Raw genomic sequence first — 23,414 nt, 5'->3', positions numbered from 1 at the left:
GGAAATGCATCTGCCATACTGCTCTAAACACCATACAACAGTGTTGCCAGCTGAATATAAATATTTTGGATAGGCATACTTAACACATCTATAAAGCCGCTGAAAATTTTCCATAATGAAGGGAGACTAGGTATACATTACTGCTGTGACTCTATGTGCACACCCAGAATGGAACTTGGAAAAACATCAGAAAAACAGCTTAGATCTACTACAAGTTTCCAAAAAAAACAACTACTTCACATTTCAGACCAATCACATATTGAAATAAAATTTAATAAATTTCTCAAAATTCTTACTTAACAGGATGGAAAGTTTTTTTGCTTCGATCTGACTGTGACTGTTCAATAGCAATTGTTTGATTTGGAGCTTCCACCTATAAAGAAAAAAGAATTTCCAAAAATGACAAGAATATTAAATTTTCAAGCACATACAGTTTGAAACAGAAATTAACAGGCAAATTGTGTCTGAAACAGTGAAATCTCTGTTATTTCTCATGGAGCTACATAGAAAGTAACACGGGAATTGACTCCTGATCAATTGACACCTGACAGCTAGCCTGAAGCCTCAAGTCATTCTGTGGACATAATTTGAAAGGAAAAAAAAAAAAAGAAAAAAGAAAAAGAAAAAGTCATGCATCAATTTGCAAAAGAAAAATTGCTTTCTGAATCTAGACTGCTATTAGCTCATTCTATCCCAAAGCACAAATGTAGATATTTAACATGAGAATTGCACCTATGCAAGGTAGTTCCATAAGTTATTTTAATGTAAATTTCTGTACCTTTCTGGAATGGTATTAAGCAGCACTCTGCTTCAGATGGGAACAGATGACAGTAATATTCACTAATTTCTTCTGCATTAGAACACATTAAGCAAAACTGGTAGTAAATGCCTTGCAAAACAGCTACATGGATTTTTTTTAATCACTGACTTCTGGTAGTAAGTAAAAAACCTGGTAAAATCTTTCAGAAAGATGAAAATTTCTTACTGCTTTTGTATATACAAGCTTGTGGACCCATACTGTCTGGGAAGAATTGGGTTGTTAAAATGAAAATGGAAAGCCTGGCAAGAAGAAATGAGGAAAGTGTGTTGGTTTTCTACAGGTGACCTCTCCAGGAAAAAGAGATTTGATTCTTTTTCTTTGCTTTCTGAGTTTTTTTTCAACACATCTTTTTAACTGATGGGTAGACTGGCCACATACACACCAAATGATGCCCCTGCACTGACCACAAAAGGAATAAAATTTCAGCCAAAGAGAGAAGTCAGTGAAACTGTGGCAAACAGGCAAATCGTAGAATCATAGAATCATAGAATGGTTTGGGTTGGAAGGGACCTTCAAAGGTCATCTAGTCCAACCCTCCTGCAAGAAGCAGGGACATCCCTGACTAGATCAGGTTGCTCAGAGCCTCATCCAGCCTGGCCTTGAACGTTTCCAGGGATGGGGCTTCCACCACCCTTCTGGGCAACCTGTTCCAGTGTTCTATAACTCACATCGTAAAAATTTTTTTCTAATTTCTAATCTAAATCTACCCCCCTCTATTTTAAAACCATTACCTCTCGTCCTAACACAACAGGCCCTACTAAACAGCCTTTCCCCATCTTTCTTGTAGGCCCCCTTGAGGTACTGGAAGACCACTATCAGGTCTCCCCAGAGCCTCCTCTTCTCCAGGCTGAACAGCCCCAACTCTCTCAGCCTGTCCTCATAGGAGACATGCTCCAGCCCTCTGATCATCTTCGTGGCCCTCCTCTGGACCTTCTCCAACTGGTCCATGTCCTTCTTGTGCTGGGGGCTCCAGAACTGGACACAGTACTCCAGGTGGGGTCTCACCAGGGCAGAGTAGAGGGGGAAAATCACCTCCCTCGACCTTCTGGCCACGCTCCTCTTGATGCAGCCCAGGATGCGGTTGGCCTTCTGGGCCGCAAGGGCGCATTGCCTGCTCATGTTAAGCTTCTCGTCCATCAGCACTCCCAAGTCCTTCTCCTCAGGGCTGCTCTCAATCCATTCCCTGCCCAGCCTGTATTTGTGCCTGGGATTGCCATGACCCAGGTGCAGGACCTTGCACTTGGCCTGGTTGAACTTCATGAGGTTCGCACAGGCCCACCTCTCCAGCCTGTCAAGGTCCCTCTGGATGGCATCCCTCCCTTCCAGCGTGTCGACGGCACCACACAACTTGGTGTCGTCGGCGAACTTGCTGAGGGTGCACTCTATCCCACTGTCCATGTCACCAGCAAAGATGTTGAACAGGGCTGGGCCCAGCACAGACCCCTGAGGAACGCCACTCGTGACCGGTCTCCACATGGACATTGAGCCGTTGACCACCACTCTCTGAGTGCGGCCATCCAGCCAACTCCTTATCCACCGAGTGGTCCATCCATCAAACCCATGTCTCTCTAGTTTAGAGAGAGGGATGTCATGCGGGACAGTGTCAAAAGCTTTGCACAAGTCCAGGTAGATGATGTCAGTTGCTCGTCCCTTGTCCACCGATGCCATCACCCCGTCATAGAAGGCCACCAAATTGGTCAGGCACGATCTGCCCTTGGTGAAGCCATGTTGGCTGTCACCAACCACCTCCTTGCTCTCCAATGTGATGTCTTCCAGCATGTATCAGCACAAGTACCCATAAACCATCACTTTTTTTGCAAAAAAGTTCCACACAGAAGTCACTAAATAGAGTTCAATTTTGTCAGTTCTTGGTCAAAAATTGCTAAGAAAGGAGTTCATTTCAGTTATTAGCTTAGCCTATAGATAATAACATACTAACTTATTAAATGTAATCATCACAAAGAGGAGAAATACTTGCCTTTATTCCAAAAGCTTTCAAGTAAAACTTTTCTATTGGTTTCCCCCCCAGCTGCGTTTTGACATATTTTGGATGTCCAGTGATTCCAATATGAACCGTGATTTGGAAATGATTCTTCTTCTGGCACACAAAGGCATCATCTGTTGTTGAAAAATTAAATCCTTTATCTGTGACAATGTGATATTCTACAGCGGGTCTACAAAAGTAAGAAGAAAGAACAGCACTTTAAGTACGGGCATATCTGAGTGACATCTTGAGTTCCTATTTTTTTATGTGGTCTGAAAATCCATCTGATTTTTACTGACAAAATGGGAGCCAAAATACATCTTTACAATCACCAGTTCTACCAGTATTTTCTTCCTAGCGTCTTAGAGGTGTAAAAATGAAAATGCATATAAAATGTAATTCTAGTTAGTCACATGAAATGTTTGGAAACTAGAGGCGGAGAAGCTTACATAATCCTCACTTACAAATCTAGTATAAAGGAACTCTGTTCACCTAAAAGCACAACCAAACCTTTTAGTGTATTCAGGCATTCATTATAACATTGCTACAAACAGAGATGAACTAATGCTGCAGACAATAATGAGCCAGCATGGCTCCCCATTTTGTTCCTGAATTTCCCCACCAAGTGCTTCTGCAGAAGCTGTTGGGATTCAAATAAGGCTTTACTCAGGCTAAAAGAAAAGCTATCGATACTGACCATCTGGCCACGTGACTATAAAACTCTCTTTTATAATGTTGTCCATCCTACCTCAGCTAAGGAAACCCTGTTCTATTTATTCAAAGGACTAATTTTGTCACCCAAAAAGTATTATGTCCTTATGATTCACAGCAAACAAGGAAAGGTATCAAAAGATCTTTCTAAAAGAGCCAGCGAACTCACCATCCCAACACTGTTTCCAGTCCTCTGATTTAAGTGACAGATAATTCTGAAATAAGGGACTACATGGCAAGGTTCTCTTACATGGGCATTGGCTTTTCTTGCTAATGAAAGTTTGATAATGATGATCTCGTCTGATGCTGTTGAGAACCTCTCATTAATACAATTACTGAAGATGGCTTTTCAGAACTCATACATTCGTTTGCATATTATTAGTTGGAAATATCAAAATGTACAGACTTTACAAGAAACGTACAGACTTTATTATCTTTTTAAAAATTACGAGCAAAAGGCCCCTTTCAAACAAACACCAATTATCTGAGACAGGGAATAAAGAGAAAACTACTTTGTAGCTACTTCACAACTACTAAGTCATGTGTTAATTCATATTTGAAATTATAACAGTGTCTACCATCTCCTCAAACGATCATTATTAAGGAAGCAAAACTTCTTAATCTTCTTCCTAAAACTGGCAATGCTTTTTATTTATGTAGGAAATGTATGTGTTTCATAGTAGGGAAATAAGTCATTTTTCAGATTTAGGTGTGAAGCAAGCTCGTTAGCTGATATTCTTAAAGCAATCTGAGAGTATTTGCTTACAGGCAGGCAAACAGATTGAGAAGCAAAAGTACATATTTCCATTTCTCCAAGTTGAATCACTTGGAACACAGACTCCCAAAGAGGAATTTCCTGCTTATGATTTTCTGAGTATGCCATTTACAGTATTTAAAAGCAAATACGTATTTTGATCTGATTGCACAAAGAATGGTCAGTCTTATCAAGCAGTACCGTAAAACTTGGAAGAACTTTCAGGTAGCAATCCCTGTCACACAAGCATCCCTACTAGAAATACACTTTGAATTCCTCTTTCTATTCAGAACTTGAGTCTTCAGACAACATCTTTGCAACAGAATCCCACCAATCAGCATAGTAATAGGGCAAGGGGCTAAGAAAGTGCCAAGTAGACACAATGCAGGGCATAGTTAATGGCAGAGTAACCTTTTCTAATGAAGCTACCTCAGCTAACAGCATTTAGTTGTGAAAATGAAATAATCAAAAGGTTAAAATATTGGATGAATAAAATCGAAAATAATAATAAACCCGAGAAATGCCCTTAAGGCCAGCACGGCAATTTTGAGGTACAGGCCCAATCCATCTATGCTAAGCAGTGCTAAGCACATCACTCCTTTGAGGCTAACAGAATACAAGATTACTACTCAGCAAATCTGTGCACTGTGCCATAATTATAGGGCACCTTGGAACAAAGGCACTACCATTGACCTCACTGAAAAGTAACAGACTTCCTCTGCAAATAATATCTCAGTCCCCTTCCGAGGTAATGGTAATGGTACACGTATCTGGATGCTTTAATGCTCAGTATCACATTGTCTTTGTTGACACAAGCCACCAAGAAATGTAAGTCTGGAACTTCAATTTTAAGTGTATGGGAACCAACAAGTAACTGGGTAGCGGCAGGAGAGCAATCTCCCACCATCAGCTCACAGCTCTAATGTAGTCATTGACTGAAAGCATAACAGGAGTTGGAAGCCACTTCCATTTACAGTAACAATTCACATCACAAACACAGTTAAGAGATTTCTTGGCCCATCCAGCTCCCAAGGAGTAGAAAGGTATGGACACTGAGCCGTCTGCTCTCTTGTCATGTCAATACCTTAGGAGGAAGGGCTGTGTGGGACACAGTAAAACATGTACTGCCCCCCATCACACTGTGCACAAACAGGGAACATCAGTGTCCAGCAATGACACTGATTCACTCCAAACTCCCATGAGTGCTTTTAGCAGGCTGGGCTAGAGGAACATTAAAATTTACTACGCTATTTAAGTCCTGTGGAGACAGTGACAAATTGTTTGCACTAATCCTGGTGAACTGATGAGATGCTGTAGAAGGGGTTTGGTTAAAAGGGATCATTCACTAAGTACTAAAATGGAGAAAAACCACGGATGTAAAGTGAACTTGGAATGACCTTTCCCAGATCACGTGGCCAAAAAAAATAATTTACAGTTCAGATTTATACAGGAAAACTCTAAATCTTTGATGAAATAGTTGCACATCACACATGTATGTCTTTGTTATTAAGACTTAAGTTATATGAGCCCAGAAAGTAATATAGATATCTTCTATTTCCATTTTTCTTTAATGTTTTAAGCCATTAGAGGGAAAGGTGCCACAAGCTCAGTAATTACTTACTCCAATGTGCTTGACAAAATAAACAAAAATTAACAAGTATTTTAAGTTAAACTCGTCCTTCTTTTGCCCCTAAATCCCTGAAGGGAAATCAGAAAACTTGGCATGAATGTCAACCAGAGTTTAAAGTTCTGCTTATCTGATGCATAGGCAGCTTCATATCCCATCACGCCTGCGATACTTCCTTCTCCGGTCTTATTTTCAGTAAGAACAAGGGATGCCAAATGTATAATTTATTCCTACAAAACCACAATACTAGCAAAAAAAAAAAAAAAAAAACCAAAACCCAAGAAATCCCCTTTTCCAAGTGCAAATGTCAGTGCTTACAGTTTTTCATAATTAGAGTTAAATAAGCTGTTCCACTGAGAAGTTTGATATGGTTGCCATGTTAGAGCTTGACAGCATTTTTCCAAAGCTGCATTCTGTCCATCACTGTCATATTCTTGCACTTCAGCAGCACAGTCCTTAACAGTTGCTGTAGAGAGATAGTGTCAATTCAGTCATTGCTTTTGTGACTAGCCAAAAATCCTGCATTAACATTTATATATATATATTTACATATATATATACATATATATAAAGCACAAATATATTGCATATATATTTAAATCTGACTGTCCTTTGCAGTTATGCCAAAAGATTCTGTTATATTTCTCTGCTCTAGAAAATAAATTTTTCAGCTTTCCTGATTTGCAAAATATTACATAAGTAGAACTTCCTTTTTCTATACTCTCCAAAAGGACAGTTAGTTTCCTTTGCAGGGGGAAAGGAATGCTAAGCATTTTACTGTAAATCTGCAACACTGCACGAAGCAATTAAGCAAAAATAATTTCATGTATTTCCCATTCTCTCTATTACAGGTGTAAGCTGAATACACTCCAACTTACTGCGACAGGTACTGCGTTCCAAAGCAGGAGGCACAGTTTTCCAACAGCAAGCACATTCACCACTACACCTGGTTATCTAGTTAGTGCTTTCTGACTATATATTATACTATTCAAAGATAGACAGGGTCAACCATAATTCTCTGAGATATTATACATTTTACGAAGAAAGAGGAGAATGTGATAAGAGAGGCAGATAAACGGAGTGCAGTAAGGACAGGAGAAAATACGTCATTGAGTGTATAAGCTAAGGTCCGTTCACAGCAGTGGCAGCACAGTAAGACAGAGCCTACAAAATCAGTTCAGGTCCAAGCTTCATTTGCAATTCCCCACTTCTGACATAGAGCAGAGTGAAAATATTAAAATAAGACCACAGTAACAAAATTCACATCTCACTTCTAAATGATCCCCATGTCATTTTTACCAACGGCGATGTTCCTTTTCCAATAGCATGTGTATCAGTGCCTCCCAAGGAAAGTGCATTTCAAAGCTGTGTCTTTAAGTATTAAAAACACCAATAGCAATTTCAGATACGGAAGTGTCTGCTCATCTTCTCTTTCCAGCAGTGGCAGAATTAAAGGACCAGTCATAATCAAGCAACACTGATCAAATAAAAGATACCAAAGGATAAGCAGCCTACTAAATCCAGTTGCTACTCATTAAAAGTGTTCTAAAAGACTGATTTAATGCTTAAAAATAAGTTACTCTGAAGAAATAACAAGCTACTCTCAGATTTTCCACTAACAGACAAGGCTGAAATTCCTCAGATAAACTGTTCATTATGAACTGAGAGAGCCTCACACTTCACAGAAGCTGATCCATTTCTGTACACACTTGATAAGCTTTTTTCTATCAATTGGTATAAAAGCCTAGCATTTTTATCGTGACAGAACAATGAACCAAATTAATTTGGGGAAGGGGTGGGGAAGAACACACAGCTTTTACCAAGCCTGCGCATGGATACACTTTGTAGAAAAAATACAGAGTTGAGATGATAAAGGGAAACTGCAATCTGTTTGCTATTCCACCATATGAATTGCCTGTTAAGCTGACCCAAGACGGTTTCTTTGCCCAGGCAATTTAGTGCCAAGCAAAGTCAGCAGAGTATGGCATCATCTACTGCAGGCTCATACATGGAGAAGAGCAGAATATTTCGTCCAGAGAGTCCTCAGGAAACATGAACCTGTAATGCTTCTCTCTTTGCCAAATATAAATAGGTCCTGGTTTTCAAAAACACTGAGAACGTAAATTCCTCCAAACTTGGTAGTGGAGTACAAACTGTTAATACCACTACCTCTTCAAAGCCAGCAGGAGCTCTTAATGCTTCATACCATAGGCGAGTAAATATTTTAAACTTCATCTTCACACAGTTGCTTACCTTGACTGAAGTCCTGAGATCTGACTGGAGAATCAGTAGCATCTCCCAGTAGTTGTGAGAGCTTCCTTTTTTTGCCTGATGCTGCAGAAATACTTTTTTAAAAATACATGTTGCATTACTCATTTATAAGTATAAATACAGATACTAGAGAATTTTAACAAGAGAACGCCCAGATATCTCATTCTAACTGTACTGTCACCCAAGTTGTGATTTGCCGAGGGGGAGGAGATTGTTGTTGGCTTCTTAAAACTGAATTATGCAATTTTTCCTCAAAAAACATAAATTAAGGGTTTTTTTTTTTATTTTATATGAATAGAGAAGCTGATCTCTTTTTTAAAACTTAAACAGTGCAATATGGGGCATGGTTTTATTAAAATCACAGCTTTATCTTGAATAATTGTAGTCCACTAAGTGTGAACTCACTTTCCTTCTTATACAGAAAACAGTAATAGCAGTTAAACCAATGCGTTAACGAAGAGATTTCAAGGGGCAACTAGTGGGTTACATTTTTCCCCTTTCCCAGAAACTGAGATTTCAAAAAATGCTCCTTTGTCCAAAGGGAAAAAAAAAACCTTTTTCCAAAGTTTTGATATCATAAAATGTAAGCTAGAATATTCTGACAGATGGTTATTCATTCTGGATGGAGGAAAAACAAGCCAAACTCCAGGCCTCAGTCAGGCCCAGCAGGTACTCAAAAGTAACGTTTCTCCAGAAACAGAAGAAAAGCCTGCCCACCATACTGTCATTCTTTTTCTGTTTTTTTTTCAAAAGTTCTACATTTGCTTAAGAAGTATTTTGTAAGTTCCAATAACAAAAGTATTCCCTCAAAAAACAATATGATTTTGACCATCTAGCACCTTCTACTGGAAAACAAACAAATAAAGAACACAAATAGCTTCACTGAGAAGCACAGCTTCCTTCCCCCACATCCCATGTAACACATAATCAAGCTCTGTACAGAAGAGAAGACAGGGTCAGAGCATGTGCAAGCCCAGGACTAACACTGATGAATTCACATTTCTCTCCCCTTAACCATGGAGGTCGTCCTCTGGCATGCATCAGTCAATTCATTCTTATAAGGTATCATGGCTGGATGCTTGCACAACCCAGTGTATTTTAAATAATTAAGCATCCACAGCACGCTGGTGGGTGAGTATGGCAGATGGTACAAGAATACCATTTCATTTGCTTATACAGATATGACAATATGTTTTTTTTTCTGTGATGACACTTGTCAAAACACTTGCAAGATCCCTATGGACAAATCCCTGCAATAGGTATTGCAAAACGCCTGAATATTGTTATAATCCAGTTATGAAGCCCTTGTTGATGCCTCTTTAGCCTTCTAACGTTTTAAAAACTGAAACCATTCCTACTTCCAATCTGGACTTCAAGATGGTTAAAGAACCCTCAGTCACAAGTGTCTCAAAAACGTCTAAACACTGCCATCCTGTGGAAAACCCTACACTCAAGGAGATTTTACATCAATCTTAAACCACTCCTTCTACCAGCTCTACTTTTTTTTTTCTCTCTCATCCTTTGCATAAAAGCTGTAACATTTACCCAGAAATCTGAGATGCATTGGGCTGAAAGTATGAATAATTAAAACCAAAACAGCTGGAGGATGCAGAATTATTCCAAGGAGTTGCAGCATTTTCTGTCTTCAGACAGCAGCCTTGGGGGATGTTGCAGGGGTGTCCACTGGCAGTGGGGTCAGAGTGACTCTCCATGAACCTGCAGGGAAGCCTGCTGGGTGCCACAGTTGATGGGCATGGGAGCGGAGGCTGTAGCCCACTGGGCCATGTAGTGTCATACCATAGGGCTGTAAGAAGTAAACAGACAAGAAAGTAAGGAGAAGGAAGGGAAGCTGGAGACCTTCCTATGAGCTTGAAAGAGAATAAATTCCTGTGACCTACTCTGGTGCTGTGGTGGAGAACACGCTTCTGATCCAGAATCCGGTGGGGAGTCTGGCAACTTGTTTTGCCTAGGGATGAAAAAGAGATTTTTATTTCAACTGGGTGAAGACATGGAGGACGACCACAAGGCAATGCTGAAAGCAGCTGGAGGGGTGCCACCAGGCTACCGACAAGGGTCTTCAGGAAGCATTGTTCATGTGGTTACTGCCCCCTCTCACAGGAGCAATGTCACTTACACTTCATTAGACCATCTCCTATAGCCTTCTGCCTCTCCCCTGTTTAGGGGCCCCATCCCTAACAGCTCTTGCCCAAATCCCCCTCCAGATCCACTGACTTTAATCCTCCTTCCTTCCCATGAGCCATTCTTCAATTACTTCCAGGCACACCAGTGACTCAACACACAGAGCTCACAAGGGCTTTAAACCCATTCTCTCTAGACTACAGGCTAAAGATCTGTAGCATCTTCATCCACTAGCCAATTTCTTAAGACTTTATTTTGCCCAAAGCACTCAGTTTCTATCAGATGTCCGCAGGTCCCATTTTAGCACCTTGCTCATCGTGCGAGGCAGCCCAAGTGTGGAGGGAAACAAGGGCTGCCGCTCAGGTGGGAAGCGCATTTGCCCAGTTTGAAACAAGAGCTTTTACAAGCTCACCAAAAAGATCCAGAAGCTTAATGTGGGGTTTCCACAGGTGATGAGCTGCTTTCCCTTTTTTTCAGTCCCACACAATCTTCCAGTTCTGTCTGGAAGAACATAGCAGGGGACCAATAATCGTAGAATTATTGAATAGTCTGGGTTGGAAGGGACCTGCAAACATCATCTAGTCCAACCCTCCTGCAAGGAGCAGGGACATCTCCAACCAGATCAGGTTGCTCAGAGCCCCGTCCAACCTGGCCTTGAATGTTTCCAGGGATGGGGCATCAACCACTTCTCTGGGCAACCTGTTCCAGTGTTCCACCACCCTCATTGTAAAAATGTTTTTCCTTATATCCAGTCCAAATCTTCCTCCCTCTATTTTAAAACCATTACCCGTTGTCCTATCACAACAGGCCCTGCTAAAGGGTTTCCCCCCATCTTTCCTGTAGGCTCCTCTTAGGTACTGGAAGGCCGCTCTAAGGTCTCCCCAGAGCCCTCTCTTCTCCAGGCTGAACAGCCCCAAAGCCTGTCCTCATAGGAGAGGTGCTCCAGCCCTCTGACAGCATCTTCTATGCCTACATCACAAAAGAACTGAAAATAAAAGAGCACTAACAGGCCCACCCCAATAGCATCCTCAAAGAAAAGCTTCAAAACCAAACAAAAAAAAAAACCCACCCAGCATTCCTCACAGAAGACAAGCCAATCAGCCGTATTTTAACCCAAACACCATTGCTGACGGATTATTTACAGCTGAGTTTATTATTTATTGAGTTTATCACCGGGGAGAATCTCGACACATTGCTGAAACCTGAACAGAGAATAAACCGTGAGACTTGCCCGGACAGGGCCCGGACAGGGCCCGGCGGGCGGGGGCTGGCGGCCGGCCATGAACTGCCCTCCGCCGCTCCCAGCCGGCTCCGCCCCGCCGCCCGCCAGCGCCTCAGTCAGCCAATCAGCGCCGCCCGCCAGCGCCTCAGTCAGCCAATCAGCGCCGCCCGCCGCGGCTTGCGGCCGATGCCACGGCGAGCGCCGGGGGGGGAGGGGGGGGAGAGGGTCCTTCCCGAGGCGGCGGCCACTGCATGGGCCGCGGTGGAACGGGGATAGCCCGAGGGGACTACGGGCAGCCAGCGACACACGCTCGACCCGAGGTAAACGAGTAAGGAGAGGGGAAGGAGAAGCCGTTACGCACCGCCATCACCCCCGTACCCCCGGGGGGCGGTGGGAGAGACCGAGTGAGGAGTGGCGGCAGCGAGCGGGGCAGGAGGAAGCGCTCGGTTTAAATTGAGCCTCGAAAAGGCGGCCGGCGTTTCCCTAAGCGTCTAATTCTCTTTTTCTCAATGCAGGAGACACTAACCAAAAGTTTGTGTTAATTGGTAACAAATTAAAAACGTCTCGAGTGTCGGCTCTCTCGCCCACGAAGCGCAGGCCCCTGCAGGGCCTCATCCAGCACCTTCCCTGTCACCTGCCCTGAACACAGGTGCTGGGTAACGCTGCGTCACGCCAAATTCAGGAAGAGCTGGGCTGCTTTCCTCTGCATACAGCTACATAAGCTGGAGACTCGCCTCCCAGTTCATGTCCTCGCAATTGGAAACCACCTCCACAGCAGCTCAGGGTTGCAGGCAGCCAGCGCAGCACAGGAGGCTCACCCTTGGCACCTTGGTGGTGTGAGGCAAGGTCCCAGCATAAGACAGCACCCTCAAACCCCCCCAGTGGGAGTGTTAACAGGGAGCAGGTGCAGAGGCGTGGGATGGGAAGGGAGGGCAGTTATGCTCTGACAAGCCATTGAGAGCCAGGGGCTGGAGGCATAACAGAGGAATGCTGGCTGGGAGCCAAGAAAATTCCACGTGATCAGCAGCAACTTCCTTGCCAAATCCCATAGCCAAGCAGGAGAGATTTATGTTTTAACACTGCTGTTTGGGAGAGGTCATTGTGGAAAGCCACAACTCTGTATTTTTTAGTATTCAACTGTTTTTTGTTACTCAAACAGATAAATCTCTGGAAACACGACCTCTCCTGATTCCTTTCTAAAGAACTTCAAGCACACTGCTCTGTACAAGAACATACCTGCCTATATTTTACTGTGCAGCTTTGTCCTGATTTACAGGCAGGAAGTAAATGTTTCCTCCTAGGCAGCTGACACTATGAGCTTTGCTCTCAACTTCTCTCCAGCAGCTCAGCCCATTCACATGCCTGAGATTTGAAAGAAGGTTCTTGATCATTTACTCTTTGGTAAATGCTTTATTATATTGTATTATCTCTCCCTGTGATATTCTGTTTTGCTTTTACGCTTACAGAGTTTCTCCTGTCAGACAGTGTGTAAAGGATTACTCTCTTAGAGTGAGACCTGGAACTACACCGTAGTCTAAGCTAGGCCAAATCCTTCATGCGTAGCTCACAGCAACAAGCAGATGTTCCCACACTACGTAGCAAAACCACTTCATTGCTTCTGCATTGAAAATAGGAGCATCCTAAGTCAACAGCAAACCGCTACAGAGGCTATGCTTCTGTCTCCTGTCAGTTGAGGGCACAGGTCTGTCACGTCTCCTATTTTATTTCAAGTTTTTCAGTCCTTTATGATGATGCTTTCAAAGCAGCTTAAGGCGGAGAAAATCCTGTGACATCTCGCTGCAATTTAGAGGAACTACAGAGGCTTCCTCTATTACATTAGGAACAGATGGAGATTCAGGAAATTGACTCTTAACTCTTTCAGGTACTCCTAAGAATTGCAGGCTCACACACTGCCCTGAAGCACTACCTGAAAGACAAGTGCTTAAGATGCATGTTGGGCTAAAAATGCTAGAGCAGAGGAAGGATGACAGGCATTTGGTGAGGCACAGCTCCTTTATTAAGACCCAGTGTTCTGGCAAAAGTTGAATAAAACAAAATTTCTTAAAGGGACACATGTTCCTACACACATAGCAAATATTTTCAAGCATTAATGGAAAATTTCCATCACCTGATTTTCATTCTACTATTTCTACTTCAGATTTTGTATTTCTGCGTTTGGATGGCGTGAGAGAGAACAGTTTCAATTTTGGTCACAGCCTATTACTTTTAACATGTTCCTGTGTATTTCATAATGGCCTCGCTACTGGTTTTCTAACATGCCACAGCCACAACCCTGCATTTTGGGTTAGCTTCAACTACACAATTCCTCTTAGGAAAGAAATTTTAAAATTCCACGTTAGAATAATCTTTAATTTCCTTCAAAACAAATTCTCTGATGCTTTTAAATACTATGTCTACTGCTCTAAACATTGTTTTCAACTTTGAATAAAGAGCTAGTAAACATTTCAGTTGTTATTTTTCTGTGGGATACTCGATCCATACCTAGAGAATTCCAAATGGGCCCTGTAAAATTTATAAAGATACATCCACAAAGTCTAAAACTTCCCTTCAACACATTTGGTTCATGTTCCCACTTTAGGTTAGAGTATTTCAGTGAAATACAGAGACAAACACTTTCTAGGACAAAGAAAGCATTCATTCTACTACAGAGGTAGTAGAGATATGTCTCCAAGTTAGAATTTTATTGAAACTGTCATTGTGCTTTTTAAGGAAAAAAAATATTCTGTAGTTTAAATGATTCTGTATTACAGAATATCAATTTACAGGATATCAATTTAAATATCTGCTTAGGAAGGGACAGGCAACCCGTGTTCTCCTTTCACCGCTCAAGAGTAAGCTACCACTGTAGGAAAAGAAGAGGCACTCACGTGGTGCTTCACATGTGGTGTAAGAGAATAAATGTAACGCCAATGGCCTGTCTGATGCAAGATGATCTTTAGCGATGCACCCAAGACCTTGGTGGTAACAGCAACCTTTGCACTGCAGTCTGCAGTCAGTATTGCACGCGCCGTTACACTGGTCGGCATTTTGTGTGTATCTATGTGGACGCTTTTAATATTTTTCTCCTTTGACACATTTTGGCAAGTTCCTTTATGAGATTCTATTCTGTTTATGCAGAAATAGTCTGCAATACAGACAAATGCTTCATCATTTTATTTTCAGAGACCTAATGATTCGGTGAATGTTCTTCTTGATTCCATAATTAATTAGTACTGTAGTATCCTTGTAAAATCCCGTTAAGCCTCTAAACCCATAGTAGCTTTACAGATTATTTTCTTGCATGTAAGTGCTTAGTAGCACTGCAACTGTAATATCTAATGTACCTAAGCTACATAACAGCATATATATACACATTTATATTTCTGCTATGTTTTGTGTATAAAAGTAAAATAAAACATTTTAAAGTTGTCATACAGGAGTTCAATAATCTGTTTAACCTGATACATGTTTAGTCACTTAGAAAATAAAGGTTATGTGTATTTATATACAACAATCTCTTCATTCTTCTTTACTTTTATAGGATGGGCAGAGAGAGAATCAATTCATTATTCATTATTTAGAGCATGTAGAAGCCTGTTTATCCCACTGTAAGTAAATATGTGTGCTTCTGCATGTGTCCAGAATGAAAAATCCCATGTTTCATTATTTTTAAAACACCCCCTCTTGCTCTGCTTCTTGGCAAGTTCAAGTGTCAGCCCATTAATAATATTTTGCATTGAACAACAGTCATCTGACAGTTGTCTAGATGAAAGATTTGGGTTTGAAGTCTTTGATAGATCTGTGCTGCACAACTTTCCACCCTTGACCATGACCCTTTTCATTGTGTGTCCTTCGTATCTCTTAAAGTTAGTCTCAGAAGAGATTAGTGGACAGTTTCTCTGTTCTGAATGAAGCATTAGGATGAAAACAGCAGCCCTACTTCCCTCAGACTGGGAGGATTACATTATTATCTCAATTTATTAAACATTAGTCTCACTTATACCACTTACTCTGTACATAAACACTAAACAAGCACTTACACAAATGCTAAGAGCTTTGCATTTAATGCCACTATTAGTGTAACAGTCATGAATTATCCCAGACCTCATTATAATTCATTCTGTTGAACAACAAGAGGACCATATTTCCATTACTGTCTGTCATTCATCTTTCCAGGTCTTCTCATGCAGCTTCAAGTAAGTAACAACATCAAGAGTGCCACAATCCTCTCGAAACTTAGATTTCAGGTCTGACTGTTGTGCTCAGATTTTATCACGGCACTAATGAAAACAATTTAAGAAGTGTCGCGAAGGAGAGGAACTCTGTGTTGCTGTAATACTTACAAAGTTCCAAATTCTACGTCACTACTGATGAATTCTTCTAACATACTTGTGTCCACCATGGGATTCTCCAAGGCTCCATGGACATCTTGCCCTAAAATTAAAAACATCAAAAAGACTGAAATTAGGAGAGTAGAATTTGGAGGAGTCGTCAGTACTTCAGGCTGAGTAATGCTGCCCACTGTCCTACACAAAGGAAAACCAAACTTGCCCTGTCTCGTGTGTAGCAGGTGGGTTACGCGTCTGGTTTTGGTCACTCTGGGAGAAAGTATGATGGGAAATGCAGAGTAAAAGAGGATGTGCAGAGGAAGGTGAAGATGACGCAGCAGCACCAAGCAAACACCAGTTTACACATGGTACTGAGGCTTCACTGAATTACCACAGCAAGAGGGTGAAGGGCCCCAGACTGCAACTGGAAAAAGGAATTTTGAAGATAACTTTTACTCTTTTACATTGGGATCAAAACAGGGTCAAAGCGCAGACATTGTCACACACAGATCCACTTTCTGCATTAGTACTGCAAGTGAGTTTGTGAAACAGTGTAAAAATCCACCATCCTGAGCTTAAAGAAAGCAAAAATAAAGCTTTAGAAATGTTTGATTGGTGGCTTCCTTTAATTCTTCCCAAAAAAAACAGCCCACTAACATGTTAAATGTATTAATAAACAGAAAGATTCAGTACTTTGTCCTTTGTTGCTTGGTAACTGAAGGCTATAAACAGATTTTATGATTGTAAACTCTCTGGGATTCATGACAACTTTTGTAGAAAGTCAGCCGGAACTCTCTAAAAAAGCCAAACAAACAGAACTGCTTTGTAGGCTCCCCACCTCTCCAGCAAGCCTTCCATAAATACGGGTGCGGCCAGTCAGAAAGCAAACAAGATAAGGACGTTTAAGTTACTGCTTTCTCCAGTGCGTGGCTGTGTCCCACTGCTGCAGGAGGTAAAGTGGAGTAGCCTACAGAGCAAGAATGCGTGGCTCAGTCCCGAGCGGCCAACACCGACCATTTCCCCTCAGCTCTGCAGCAGGGTGGGAGAACACAGAAGGTTAATCACTGTCATTGGGCACAGGAGCAGTAGCTGCCTTTGGTGCTCTCACCCTTCTCACTGTAGTGAGCATCAGACGTGCAGGCTAAAAAGTCATACCACAAAATTTCTTCTGTTCTTTTCCTGATGTCTCTATTCAACACGGTTCCTTCTTGACCCAGTGTTTAGGCATTAGTTCTCTGCAAGCAACATCTAAAAATCCAGTTCTACCACCTTGCACAAGAATTCCCTTGTGTGTCTATCTCAATACATAAATTCACATTGCTAATAAACATCTCCTGAATTGCTTTGTGATCTCAGATTGATCTAGGCATTGTTTGCTTCTTGCTGCTGCAGATTTAATTTTGGCTGCCTTTCACTGTGAGATAGCAACTTGCAGGTGCGCTAGTGATAGATCCTTGCATCCCAACGTATTGCCTTCTATACCAACCTGTCCTCTGCACATCAGAGAAGAACAGATGCAACAGGTGCAGCATACTTACTTGCCTCAGCAAAATTGTAACATGGAAAAGTCTTGAAGTAGCAGCAAAGCACTTCGCAAAAACAGCTTGAGAGTATAAGAGCCTAGCTTTACTTCACAGCCTTTCTCAAACTTGTTTTTTGCTCTTCATCTCTGAATTTAGGATCTGCCCCCCCCGAATCTCAAACACTTCTCCTTCTGCTAATGTAGTCCACAGGAAAATGACTCAATCACCTTCTCTTCCTTTTACCCCTCTGTTCCTCATGTTCCAGTTGCCTGTCCCTTATGCAGAATGATATAACTTTGTCATTAACATGAGGGTAGAGGTCAGATACAAAGTGTTTTTCCTGTGCCACAAAACCAAGAATTCCTTATTTCGTCCAAGGTCAGAAACAAGCTCTTTGGAAGTACAGCTGTGAATCAAACAATGACAGGGCCTTCAATGTGGACATCCTACAGTCCAGAGACTGGTACTGTTGCTAAGTGATGACATCAGCAATATGCATGATCCCCTCTTAATCTCTCCACTTTGCATAAACGGTTAAATGGCTAAGGGAGAAGAAAGAAGGAATAAGTGATTCTGTGCTGGGAGAGGAAGGAAGTGCACCAGGACGAAGACAGGCCACCGCTAACGAAAGTTTTGTGACACATGTGCACAGGAGAGCCAGTACACTGGGCCACCCTGTAGAACTTAACTGTAATAACTTTCTTCCTTTCTATATGTACTTCCCTAGCCTACGGCGTCATGTGCTTGCATTGGCATCTGTTTCAGCAGAGGAGGAGCTGTTGGATGACAGGCAAATTTATTTAACATCGTGACATCCATTTCATAGGCATGTGATCACAGTAAGTACCTAATAGATACGGGTAGTATGCAAGCCAGTCGCTCACCTGGACATTAGGTGGCTGCAAGAGCAGTGAACTGTGTGTACGTAGGTGGACAAGCCCTGCTGAGCAGCCCCTGTGAACACACAGCTTCCTGCGCAGAACCGCGTGCCTGGCTAAGAGCTGCCGGAGGGTATGCGGAGTCAGCAGCCTTTATCAGCTCGTGCTCGGGGATCTCTGCTCCCGGTCCACACTCCATGCCACAGTGTGCCCAGGCATCTCTGGGAAGAGCCTGCACCAGGTGATACATGCAACTCGAGTGTCACTGCGCAGAGGATTGACAGCTACCCAAGAAACTGATGAAGATGAAAGGTCAAGGCAATGACTGGGGTTTCATAGGCAGTTGTCTGCAGAGCAGACTGCAGTCATAGGCAGCATATGACTATTTTTCCCATTTCTCCATAAACTTGATATTCTGTTGTTATCTCTTCTTCAATCTGAAGCCTCAAACCTCTCAGTTCTACCACTGGCTTCTGCTTCCCTATCCATTCTTGCCTAGCCTGTCCCTATTCCCACCCGCAGGCCCCCAAGGAGTCACCTGAACTCCAGCCTCCTAATCTTGACAGTTGCTTGCTTCATCTCTATCTCTTTGGCAGACATCCCCTCCCTTCCACCAGTCATGAGGCCGTAGTCACTTGGCTCCTGAACTTCACTTTATACTCTACACTTCTGTAACCAAGTCTCAACCCCTGAATTACCTGCCTCGATTAATTCTCCCAGCACTTCCACGTAGCGCTTACACACGACTGCATTTCAATCCATTGCCTCCTTTTTGGTAGCACCTAATTGCAAAGTGAAGGATGAGGGACAGAGAATGAGAAACTCCTTGCGGTAAGTTTTAGGTCTTTAACAGAGTAGCTGTTTCAGAGAAAGTCACACACAGTTGTGAATTTGGCTTGAACCACAGCCGTCACTTTCCAAAGGAGTACCCAAATAACCAGGCTGTTAGGGTGCTCTTTCTGCAAACAAAAATTCAGTCCACAACCAATAAAATATTCTCTCAAACTTTCTGTGTTGGCAAAAAAAATCAGTACTAAACTGATCATTTCTTGACATTAAAAGAGGATGCCAAGAGGTTCCCAGCCAAGTCCAGCTATTTGTAGTAAAATCTGTGTTAAAACATCAACTGTTCTACAGAGAGAACAATCCTTAAATAACAGCTTGAGATGTAAAAATTGCACACAGTGCTCCTTAATACCTGCTTGCTGAAAGGAGAAATTAAAAACGTTTGCTACAAACTTGAGGGAAATGTTTCTGCTTGAGAATTACTAACTGATTTTCATCTGAAGATAGTTTACCATTGAGCCAAACTGGCCTCAAAACCTTATGAGCTCCACTACACAGGCTCAGTGAAAAGTCCAGTTGAACTTCATGGACTTACACTAAGGTTAAGCCTTACTTAGAGGGCTGATAGTTTCATAAACTTCTTTCACACTAAAGGACTCAAGAGTACTGGTCACTATTTGAGCTGTTCAGGATAGTCCAGTTCATTTTGACTGGAACAGACCTGGAGTCGGCGATAAAAGCTGCTGGGCCAGCAGAGCTATGGACATGAACTGTGGACATACCACAGCCTATGGTTACGCAAAGGCAGGAAAACCTGTAACACTCCAGCTGGTAAGGAGTGATCTTGTCTCAAGATAGATGGCTTTTCCCCAAAGGAACATTTTCCAGAGAAACAAATCTTATCATTAATATTTTAAATTCCTCATTTCATCTTTTATTCCTGTTTCAATCTCCCATCTTTAAAATGGTATGAGATGCCTTTGGGGTTTTAAGTGCTTTGTGTTTAATGGAATGCATGCTCTGTAGCTTTATTTATTTACCAAGAGCTCTAAACTCTATTCCAGGAGCATGGGTGTACAGAGATTCCACTAAGAGCTTGCTGTAGATCACAGAGAGCACTGAGACCAAACACACACACTTCAGACACCTCAATGTACCTTCCAACAATAAAAAAAAAAAAAAAAAGAGAAGACTGAGTTTAATAGTGTAACTAGGTTGGTCTTCATTGAGTGTCTCAACCCATTGATAATGTCAGCAAGAACAGATCGCTGTGCTGCATGCGGACAGGCACAAGAGCTCATCAGGAGCCCTGACCTTCCCCTGACAAATGGGAAGTTACTTATTAAAAACCCCAAGTATTTTAATTAAAAAGTATTCATTTCAACAGAAATCATAGGGAAACCTGTTCAAAGATTAAACCCCTAGTGTGGGAGAAGTGAAATGAGAGAGAAAAAAAACCTAACAGGTTCTCACAACAGCCACACAAGAGAAAAGCCATTTACTCTTGAGAAAAAGCCAAGGTCAAATCCCAGCTAGAGTCATATCTAATCTAAGGAGGTCTATTGACTATTGAAAGTAGTGATCAACAGGAAAACAAACATTATCTCATTTTCCTTGGAAGAAAACCTCCTTTTTCAGATTGTCTCCTCTTAATATTGCAAAAGTGAGTTTATCTTACTAATGACTGTCAAAACAAATACACACTGTAAGGAACTAAAGCAGTGGGGAAAATGTGATCTTTTTTGCTCATGAATTTCAAATAATCTTACAAAACAGATCTATACTTGTGCTTAGCTGCCAGCTGATGCATTTGGAAGCCAAAACTGAACCACTGACAAAGCAGAGAGACTTCCTCAGTGGCGGCATTCTCCGCTTGGTATCGCAGGACTCAGCTTTTTTTGTAGCCTTGAAAGACGATGTTCTAGCGCTGTTATGACTGATCTCAGAGGCCACCAAGTTAGAACTAGCAGTTTATTGCTCTTGCTTCACAAGGTGGGGTTATAAAGCCAACCCACAAGCTGTAGGGCTAAGCTGGAGAGAGGCCATCAGTTAAAGCTGGCCTTGCATTCAGTGAAGTTCAGCCCGTACTCGAAGAGTGCAAACCTTGCTGTAAATCACTTTGCTCCCTTTTCAGGTTTACCTGTGGTTTAACAGCAAGAGGAGCCTAGCTACTATGTGCAGAAAGAATGATTACCTTTTGGAGCCATGACGCATACCTAGTATGTCCAGATGATGAAATTCAGCCACCTAACAGCATCCCTGTGCACTCCACGGTGTTAGACCTCTGTTGTATTCTAGCACTACACAGCAGAACCACCCAACAATACTGAAGGAACATAACCTCCCAAGATGCTTTTTTTCTTGCAATTAAGTGGACTTGACAGGGCTTCTCCTCATCATGCTTGCCCAGAGAGATGTTCTACCAAACTACCTTCTAAAAAGAGTTAAATTAGTAACTCTAGAATTACAATTAGTAATTCTAGTTAAAGAGCTCATACAGCTAAAATATCTGAGATACCTTCTACCATCAAAGTATCATTGTTGCAAAAACCAACTGAACTGATCCCAAACTCCCTAGAGCTCCATTTTTCAGCTCAGTTCCTAAAAACTCTTCTGATTATGAGATTTTTTTAAATATATCTCATGTCCAGCATTATTTTAAGTATTTAACAGTGCAGTACTTGAAGAAATAGCTTGATAAAAACCAACATTTTGCTGAAAGCAAAGCCAAGGAAGTTTGTTAGCTTTTGATCTCCATGACTTAAAGTCAACTTTAAAAACATGGTATGAATTCCCTAACATCTATAAACAACACATTTGCTGGGTAGCAGCCCTAGGTTGTGGTTCGCTGATGTGAATTTCTTGGCCTAAATGCTGGAGAATCTTTAATTTCCTAGTTTGAAATTAAAACTCAAAAGTTAAGAGTTTCCACCTCTCACCAAGGCCAACAGAGTGCCGGGGGTAGGGGGGAACAAACAAACAAACAAAAAAAAACACACCACAAAAAAAGCACAACAGAAAACACAAACCAAGTTATTTAGCACAATGGAAATTAAATCTAGGGAAACAAAAATTGTCCACATTATCTAAAACAGAAAAGGTAGTTTTCCAAGTTACTTTGAGATCAGTATCACATTAGTACCTGCACAGGTAATAGAAGGAAAACAAACTCAGAATGAGAAGCTTGGAATAGAAAGGGAAAAAATGTGAAGTGTAAAGTGGAAGAAGGGGAAGAAAATATTTAGTAAAAAAGTAAAAAAATACATAAGCCTTTGAACAGCCATTTTGAATCACGTTACGGCAGGGCCCGAGAAATGCAGTTTGATTATGGAATCTCTTAGAAAGTAAATTTTGTGGTAAGAGAAAAGCAGGACACTAATGGGACCTGCTTGAATGTAGAATGTCTTTGGGAAAAAGGCAGAAGGACAGATCCCAGCCAAAAGACAAATAAAAAAAGAATAATAATCTGAGTTTAACTTCTCAGAAGGATCCTGAGGATACTGCCACAATTACCATTTTACCAATTATAATCAGTCTGTTTTAGAAGAATGATATGAGTGGGAAGAAAAGCCTCTTTAACCTGACATGGTACAATAAGAGCAGGGACGGAGCTCTCTAACCTCATGAAAATCACCAAGATTTCAGAAGTAATAAATTGCCACGAGACCTCAGCCACTTCCCAGTTTTTCTTCCTGGCAATTACCACAGCAGTACTGCAGGCTCTGCTGGGTCCACCTTCCCATTGGTCTTCTGGCCGAAGTACAATGGAAAAGGCACTGCTGTCCATTCATACCATTTTTACTGTTTAATTCTGGTATCGCCTTACACTAAAGCTTTGAGGTTTGGGGTTCTTTTTCTTGCATTCTTCAATTGACCCTAAAAAGTTACTATATTTTTGCTGCCACCAGAAATTGTTAAAATGCTCTCTTAAAACTTGACTCTTACCTTCAAAGAACTGCTGCAAGGCCTCATTTTCTCCCACCACATCCATGAAAATTCAGTGGAAGTGTTTTGCTTTCCTCTCCCTGCTTGAAGAGTCCCAACTGAGAAAAACGCCCAGTCTCTCTTCCCGAGGATTACAGATGTGCCGAGAACCACATCATGTTTTTGTCAGAGGTTTCAATGACTTTGTCCCAGCTGATTTCATTCCTACATAACTAGAGCCAGGGCTCTACTTAAACTCTGCTACACACAAGGAGAATCTGACAAAGCTTTTGAGGCAAGACGAAGGTGATGTGTGTTCTTCTGTTCAGTACATCTAATGTTCTTGTTTTAAGGACCTTTGGTCCCAGTACTAACCATAATTACACATGCGCAAAAAAAAAGCAGCAATAAAAATTACTTATCTTGTCTCTGTGCTTTCACATAGGT

The 23,414-nt window shown here is 41.7% G+C and overlaps 1 protein-coding gene across 1 annotated transcript in view; it reads right to left on the bottom strand.

The window, feature by feature from the left end:
• MYRFL (myelin regulatory factor like) overlaps positions 1 to 23,034 on the bottom strand; it is a 49,266-nt gene extending 26,232 nt beyond the window's left edge. The window contains exons 1-8 of the mRNA XM_086740035.1: positions 22,989 to 23,034; positions 15,872 to 15,962; positions 10,066 to 10,133; positions 9,713 to 9,971; positions 8,150 to 8,241; positions 6,215 to 6,362; positions 2,799 to 2,994; positions 297 to 373 (exon numbers count right to left, since the gene is read on the bottom strand). Of these exons, the coding sequence (XP_086596161.1) occupies positions 297 to 373; positions 2,799 to 2,994; positions 6,215 to 6,362; positions 8,150 to 8,241; positions 9,713 to 9,971; positions 10,066 to 10,133; positions 15,872 to 15,962; positions 22,989 to 23,034 (977 nt within the window). The remainder of the gene's footprint in view (positions 1 to 296; positions 374 to 2,798; positions 2,995 to 6,214; positions 6,363 to 8,149; positions 8,242 to 9,712; positions 9,972 to 10,065; positions 10,134 to 15,871; positions 15,963 to 22,988) is intronic.
• Positions 23,035 to 23,414: the final 380 nt, after the last annotated feature.

Source organism: Chlamydotis macqueenii, chromosome 1 (genome assembly GCF_036417535.1).
Source record: "Chlamydotis macqueenii isolate bChlMac1 chromosome 1, bChlMac1.mat, whole genome shotgun sequence".
Classification (NCBI taxonomy): Eukaryota; Metazoa; Chordata; class Aves; order Otidiformes; family Otididae; genus Chlamydotis; species Chlamydotis macqueenii.
This window is presented reverse-complemented; position numbering and strand designations above follow the sequence as displayed.